This window comes from Numida meleagris, chromosome 11, assembly GCF_002078875.1.
Source record: "Numida meleagris isolate 19003 breed g44 Domestic line chromosome 11, NumMel1.0, whole genome shotgun sequence".
Taxonomy (NCBI): domain Eukaryota; kingdom Metazoa; phylum Chordata; class Aves; order Galliformes; family Numididae; genus Numida; species Numida meleagris.
Window position 1 is genome coordinate 2,665,345 of NC_034419.1, and position 7,516 is coordinate 2,672,860.

Below are 7,516 nucleotides of genomic sequence, written 5' to 3' on the forward strand. Positions count from 1 at the left end.
CTCCTTATTACCAAAACCAGCGGCATCACACCTTGGAAATGGAGGGGGATTGGGGAGAAGCTGTGAGATTTGTGCCGGTTGGAGGCAAAGCGTGAGGGCCGGGATCCGGCAGCCACCAGCCACAACCGCGCTAGCGCATCCCTGGGGTCCCCTCACGGCCCCCTCAGAGCCACTGGGGCCCCTCACAGCCACTAGTGCCAATCACGGCCCCTCAAGGCCACTGGGGCCAATCACGGCCCCGAGCGCAGTGCAAGCCCCGCCTCCTCCCTCAGCACGCCCCGCCCCCTTAGGGCGGGGCACAAATCGACCTCAGTGCGCCTGCGCGGCTCCGGCAGGGCTATATAAGGGCGGCCGCTGGCCGCTGGGACGCTGCTCGCTTTTCGCTGGCGGTGCGGTGAGGGGTGTGTGACGTCACGTCCGGTCGGCGGTAGCAGCAGCAGCAGAAGGAAGGATGGAGGCGGTGGTGCGGCGCTGCCCGTTCATGGCCCGCGTCTCGCAGGCCTTCCTGCAGAAGGCCGGGCCCTCCCTGCTCTTCTATGCCCAGCACTGTCCCAAAATGATGGAGGCCGCGCCGCCGGCCGCTGCCCGAGGCCTCGCCACCTCCGCCGCCCGCGGGCAGCAAGTGGAGGAGACCCCCGCGGCCCAGCCGGGTGAGTACGGGCCCGGCGCTGTGTGGGGACCGCGCTGCCCTTCAGATCTTTACGTGTCTTGGAGGAGGCTCCCCGAACAGCCGGCTTCTAGATGAGGGTTGCTTAATGCTTTAAGGCTCAGCGGTCATTGAGCGTGGGTGCGATCGGGGGGGGGGCAGCTCTGCTGTGGGGTCGGTGCAGCTGTGAGTGAGCCAGGAGGTGAGGCTGGCATGGGCTGGGGCAGTCCCGTATCCCGCCTTGAGGGGGCCTGTCCTGGCCCCAAGGGCTGAGGCTTGTGGGGAAGGTGCTGATGGCTGAAAACACCTGTGCTAAGAGTAAGAATCTCCTTTCTAGGGTTAAATGAGGGACTTTGACCTCAGAAGGGTATGGTGCTGTATCTAGCATCCTAAATCAGGTGTTCCTTAGGTGTTACTGGGGTTTCACGCTTGTAGAAATAGTGTGTGAATGCCCAGTTAAATAACTCTGAATGACTTGTGCTATGTGACTTTCTAGAGAAGTGTCTAGAAAAGCTCAAACAGCTGTTAAAATGATGAAGCTGAAGTGCTTTCTTTTCTCTGTGCCCCCCTCAGTGGCCAAAAATGCCAAAGAAGTGGCCAAGCAGAACGCAGGTGGGTCACAGCCTCCTGCTGGCCACCCACCTGCTGCTGCTGGCCAGAGCTCTGCCACAAAATGCCCTTTCCTGGCGGCTCAGATGAACCACAAGAGCAGCAATGTCTTCTGCAAAGCCAGCTTGGAACTGCAGGAGGATGTGAAAGAAATGCAGGTGGACAGGAAAGGTATGTATTGTGTCTGCTGATGCATTTGTTTCTTCTGAGAGCATTTGGTGTTTGTTTTCCTCTAACCCATGCCAAGTGTAGCAGTCACTGGATACCTTGTGTGGGTAACTTGGTAAACTGCAATAAAAAGTTGTTGGAGAATGCAGATTTAATGGTGTGCTTGCAGTATTGTGCAGTGATTGCCGTGGGTGATCTTCATGCAGAAATCTTGTATGCCATAGTTTGATACCCTGGTTCTAAGTGTTTGAATCAGTTATTTTTTCACCCAAGCAGGTTGCTGGGACAAGAGAACTTTACCAGAGTGCTGTTATAGACAAGGGTGGTATATACAGAGATAGAAGAATCAGGGTACTGTGCAAACAGCAGCACAAATCTAACCTGGAAAGCAAGTGAGCAACAGCTCTTTGTTTTGTGGAGCTAAAGGGTGTTGGCTGACTTGCCATCCTGATGCTTCCTTCCTTCAAGGAGGAAGCTTTTCACCACTATCAGTAAAACCTTACAATCTGTCTCAAAAGGAAGTCTGTTTTCTTCCTTTTCTTTTTAGTGGCAGTGTTTAAAAAAAAAAACTCTACTAACAGAACAAAGTTCTGGAGGTGGAAAGGAGGCTGCCAGCTAGAACTCTGCCTTCAGTTAGCTGTGTACCAACTCGTTCAGATGAGTGCTGTAGCTCTGTAGGATGGGGCTCTGAGTCACGATGAACCAAATGTATTGAAAGGAAGTTACGTGTTGTGGTGTGATTGTGTTGTATGGGACAAAAATGAAAACCTTTCTAATCCAAATTACAAGCCAGTGCAATAGCTGAATTTGGCAGGAGTGTGTAAATTCAGGCGTGCGCTCTCTAAAGAATGAGGAGTTATTAAAAGTTTACCTTGCTGAATTCAACTTAATTTAAATACCTCTATTTCAAACTGATTAGCTCTCTGTAATTCACTGTGATATCTGTAGGTAAAGAATTTGCCAAAATACCAACTAATTCCGTGGTGAGGAACACTGAGTCTGAGGGAGAAGAGCAGAGTGGCTTGCTCAAGAAGTTTAAGGATATTATGCTGAAGCAAAGACCTGAAAGTGTGTCTCATCTGCTTCAGGATAACTTGCCAAAATGTAAGATTATCTGGCAATACCCGCGCAGGCCTGATCCCTTGTGACTTTTTTTTTTCCCCGTGTGCTAAAGTCTTTGTCTCATTTCAGCTGTATCCACCTTCCAGTATGATCAGTTCTTTGAGAAAAAGATAGATGAGAAGAAGAAAGATCATACCTATCGAGTATTCAAAACGGTGAACCGAAAGGCACAGATCTTTCCCATGGCAGATGACTACTCTGATTCCCTGATCACCAAGAAAGAGGTGTCTGTCTGGTGCAGCAATGATTACCTGGGCATGAGTCGTCATCCTCGCGTGTGCGGAGCAGTGATGTGAGTAGGGCTGCATTCTTAAGAGACGCCTACAGGCTAAGGTGCTCTGCAAAAGCTTCTGTAAGAAGACTTCTGAAGAATTGATTACACTATGCTACATAAGCTGCTTCTGTTGTTGTTCTTGGTATAATTAAGCTTATGCTCTACGCTTGAGCTAGTGTAGGTAATTTAATATTTGATTCCAGGGCTGCAAGATTTACTTGTCAGTCCTTGACCCCATTTCTTTTTCATTTTTCCTCTGAAACCCCAAATGCTACCAGTTAAACTGGATGGTATATTGCAGCTATTCCTAGTAACTGATTCTTTAGTTCAGTGAACCTGAGTTGTGCAGGTTGTTCGAAGACCTCTAAAGCTAACAGCAGCTTTTTGCACCTATTTCCTTTTTAAGAAGATGATTTAAGGATATTGCTGAGAACATCTGTTGCACAGATGAATATTAACATCACTAATATATCTTTTTGGGCCCTTTGTAGGGATACACTGAAACAACATGGTGCTGGAGCAGGAGGCACAAGAAATATTTCAGGAACAAGCAAATTTCATGTTGACTTGGAAAAAGAACTGGCTGATCTTCATGGAAAAGATGCAGCCTTGTTGTTCTCATCTTGCTTTGTAGCCAATGATTCCACCCTCTTCACTCTTGCTAAAATGCTGCCAGGTGAGAATAAACTGTATCTTGTGTTTACCACGAAGCTCAGCCCTGTCCTAAGCAGCTGGCAGCATGCTTTCCAGGTGGCTGTCTATATAGTGAGGATTCATTGTACCCAACCAGCAAAGTATGCTTTGTCAAGTGCTGCATTCAAGCTGTGTTCAGCTCCTACAAATCATAGTACTGAGCCAGAGGTCCAGGAGTCCTTCACTGCAGAAAGAATTGGAGAAAACGCACAGGATCTTCTGCTCCCTCACTTAAATGCCACTTGAGAAGCAGGCAGGAGGAATTCAGCGTGCTCCCACCTGGGGGTGTGAATTTCTCTATCCCTTCAGGAGGGGTTTGCTTTTTTGCTTTGACTTCAGAAGTTCTTACATACAATGTTACTTACATAAAATATTAAGGACTTGGAAGAACCTCCTGTATTTCCTTAGTCTCAAGTTTGTATTAGTTTAAGCACCTAATATAAACCTTAAATATTTTTGCTTCATGATCTGCTCTTCTGATTGAGAGCATTACTTTCTAGAACATGCTATCCTTGCTGCTTGAGTGCTTATGGTATATAAAATGATGCTGGGCGTTAGCTAATGCATTCTGTACTTGATGTGTAACTGGGTTGCTCCCTCAGGCTGTGAGATCTACTCTGATTCTGGAAACCATGCCTCCATGATCCAAGGGATTCGAAACAGCAGGGTGCCCAAACACATATTTCGCCATAATGATGTCAACCATCTTCAAGAGCTATTGAAGAAGTCTGATCCATCTACCCCTAAAATTGTTGCATTTGAAACCGTGCACTCCATGGATGGTAAGGTGACATAGGCTGCTCTATCTGTATTTTGGGTCTAAAAGGAAGGGTTGGAAGTGTCATGTTTGTCCAAACTGAGTACAGGGGATCGTAAACTGTGTTTTACTGCTTTGGTCTGTAGGTGCTGTCTGCCCTCTGGAAGAGCTGTGTGATGTGGCCCATGAGCATGGGGCAATCACTTTTGTGGATGAAGTGCATGCTGTGGGGCTGTATGGAGCTCGAGGTGGTGGGATAGGGGACCGGGATGGAGTCATGCACAAGATGGACATCATCTCTGGAACGCTTGGTATGCACAGCCTGGCAGTTTCACAGAAGCTTACCTATTCTAAGGCAGTAAAGCTTCTGAGCAGCCAAATTAAGTGGGTTAACTCAAAATCTGTCTATTCAAATGAACTTGCTAAGGATTTGTGGGGGGGGCAGGGGTTAGTATTTTTCAAAAAGCCCGAAGGATTTAAGTACGTCCCAGTTTGGAAAGCATTTGTTAAGCTACTTACTTTGCTACCCTAAAAGATTTAAGACATTCTTGTTCTAAACTAGCTAGGAAAAAGAGTCCTGAGTCAATTCAGGTGAGAAAGCTAGCAGGGTAGTGCTCTGTACATGGTACTTCTATGTGAAATGGAGTGTTCCTAATCCAGAAACCTGAGATGGGGGGGTTACGTAAAAAGACTTGGCAAGAGCTGAAGCAACTGCTATTATCTGAGGAGAATGCAAGCTTGGCGGTGAGTTTACTGCTGCAAATTCGAAAGTTGTTTAAACAACAGCTCCTGAAACATAAATACAGCTTACAGGAAAGTTTGTGGCTTGAGCTCTTACAGCCTTGTACTTCTGTTTTCATTAGGGTGTAACCCTCAACACCCTGGTTTTATGTCTGGCTCTGCTTGGGTACCAGAGCATCCCCCTATTTGGAAAGTAACACACTGATCACACAGACTAACCACCATGCGTGCTCCTTAGGAGTGTGGGCTATTTCCAGCATCTATGGAACAGATTACTTTAAATCTGCTGAGAGACTTAGTGTTGATCTTCTCGGGTCACTACCAAAGACTGTGCTTGATTGTGCTTCTGGGGTCTTCCCGCACATCAGAAGCTGAGTGTTTGAGGTGGTCTTGAACTGTCCTTGCTATGTAGGAACTAAATAGATGTTATCAGGATTGGTTTAGAAACAAAGCTGCACCATGTACTGAGTACAGACAAGATTAGAGGGAGGGCCTGAAATTGTTGCCTGCCATGCACTTTCTGTAGTCAAAATAACTCATTCCTTCAAGGGAGAACCAAGGCTGTAGTTCCAGCCATTCTGATAGGTGGCAGGGATAAGCTTGGGTTATTTACATTTTTAATGTGTAAACTGTTTTTTAGGTAAGGCATTTGGCTGTGTGGGAGGATACATCTCCAGCACGAGTGCTCTGATAGACACTGTTCGTTCGTACGCTGCTGGCTTTATTTTCACCACGTCCCTGCCCCCCATGCTCCTGGCTGGTGCCCTGGAATCTGTCCGAACTCTGAAAAGTGCTGAGGGCCAAGTTTTGAGGCGCCAGCACCAACGCAATGTGAAGCTCATGAGACAAATGCTGATGGATGCAGGGCTTCCTGTAGTGCACTGCCCAAGTCACATCATTCCAATAAGGGTGAGTACTCAAGATCTCCGATACAGAGCTCTGGTGCTTGTGTCTGTGGTTATGATCAGATTGTTTCCCAGTATTAATAAACACTCATTAAGTTCAAGCTCTGTCCTACTTATCTGCCATAAGTCTGGCTTACCTTTCTTGATGGAAGAATAAAGGTGTGATTAAATCGACTTCAGCCCTCTGTAAATCTTGTAAAGCAAAATGATAGGGTATGAAACTCTCGGCCTAAAAGTATAGGTTAGGCATAGAGGCTAGGAACAAGCCAGTAAAAAGAACTCTGGTATAAGCAGTTATCTGCTTAGGCTGCAGAGGCCCTAGAGTGGAAGCTTTCATCAGTTTCTATGTCTGATGGGTATTCTATTTAGTGGGCAGAAGGAAGGCTTGTCATGTTTGACTCCTGTGGCTGGTGAAGTTGGGCTGACAACTTTGCTATCTTGCATATTCTGGTTGGTATTAAAACTTCAAGTTTGGAACTTCAGGTTGCGGATGCTGCTAAAAATACAGAGATCTGTGACAAGCTGATGAGCCAGCACAGCATCTATGTCCAAGCAATCAACTACCCCACGGTTCCTCGTGGAGAAGAGCTGCTACGTATTGCTCCTACACCTCACCACACCCCTCAGATGATGAATTACTTTCTTGGTGAGTGGATGCATGCTTCAGTATGGTGAAAAGTCTGGGCTGCTTATGCAATCTTTATCTTAAAGATAAGACTGGAAAATGATTAAATTTTAAATAGCATTAGCTGGATAATGCTCGCTGCAGCTTTCATGTCCTGCACTTGTGCACTTAACTGGCTTTGAGCATGAGCAGTGAAAGCCAGCAGACTGACCTAGAATACTGTGCACTCCCACTGCATTCCCATATCTGGCCAGTTCTGACCCAGTCACTGCTGCTGGGGCTGCTTGTTCATTGTCCAAACAACCTTAATGAGAAAAGATTGACTGCAGCCCTATTACACTGTTCTGACAATTCCTGTATCTCTTCCTTTCCTGGGCTAATAAGCATTCTGACATTTGTGTTTGGCTGAAGTAATCTGATGTTCTGAGATGTGATCTTGGTGAACTTGTTTATAACAGAAAAGCTGCTGGCTACGTGGAAGGATGTGGGGCTGGAGCTGAAACCACACTCTTCAGCTGAATGCAACTTCTGCAGAAGACCTCTACATTTTGAAGTGATGAGCGAAAGGGAAAAATCCTACTTCAGTGGCATGAGCAAACTAGTATCTTTCAGTGCATGAAAGTAACAGTGTTAATCCTATTCTTATCTAGTTCTCATACCCAATCAGTAGCATTTTTAAATTACTTAAGCATTTTAATCATAGTTGAAGCACTACGCTCTGAAAATAAATTTCTAGAGCTCCTGTCCAGTTGTATTTTTATTCCTTTTCTGCTTGGGCTCCATAAGATGGAGTGCCAGTGGTGAGAAGGGCATCCCATTGAATAAAAAGTGCTCTACACTGCCAGCTAGAGCACTGTCTCTTCAATGAGTGTAAGCCAAAACACCTTCCTACTTCTTTACAAGGGATAAGCTTATTATGAAAAGAGAAGATCTTGAGATACTTACAGTTCCTCTACATGGAAGCTCTCAGTCTGCC

At 46.3% G+C, this 7,516-nt stretch overlaps 1 protein-coding gene across 1 annotated transcript; it reads left to right on the forward strand.

Moving 5' to 3' along the window:
- Positions 358-7,284, forward strand: ALAS1 (5'-aminolevulinate synthase 1). The gene is made up of 10 exons (XM_021409717.1): positions 358-650; positions 1,220-1,426; positions 2,372-2,527; positions 2,615-2,837; positions 3,311-3,495; positions 4,115-4,294; positions 4,416-4,580; positions 5,651-5,919; positions 6,399-6,561; positions 6,999-7,284. The coding sequence occupies exons 1-10, from the start codon at positions 452-454 to the stop codon at positions 7,157-7,159; spliced, it is 1,908 nt and encodes a 635-aa protein (XP_021265392.1). The 5' UTR covers positions 358-451; the 3' UTR covers positions 7,160-7,284.

Coding starts and splice junctions, on each gene's coding strand:
- ALAS1 (XM_021409717.1), top strand. CDS start 452: ATGGAGGCGGTGGTGCGGCGCTGCCCGTTCATGGCCCGCGTCTCGCAG. Junction 1,427..2,371: donor AATGCAGGTGGACAGGAAAG/GTATGTATTGTG, acceptor TGATATCTGTAG/GTAAAGAATTTGCCAAAATA. Junction 2,838..3,310: donor CGCGTGTGCGGAGCAGTGAT/GTGAGTAGGGCT, acceptor GGCCCTTTGTAG/GGATACACTGAAACAACATG.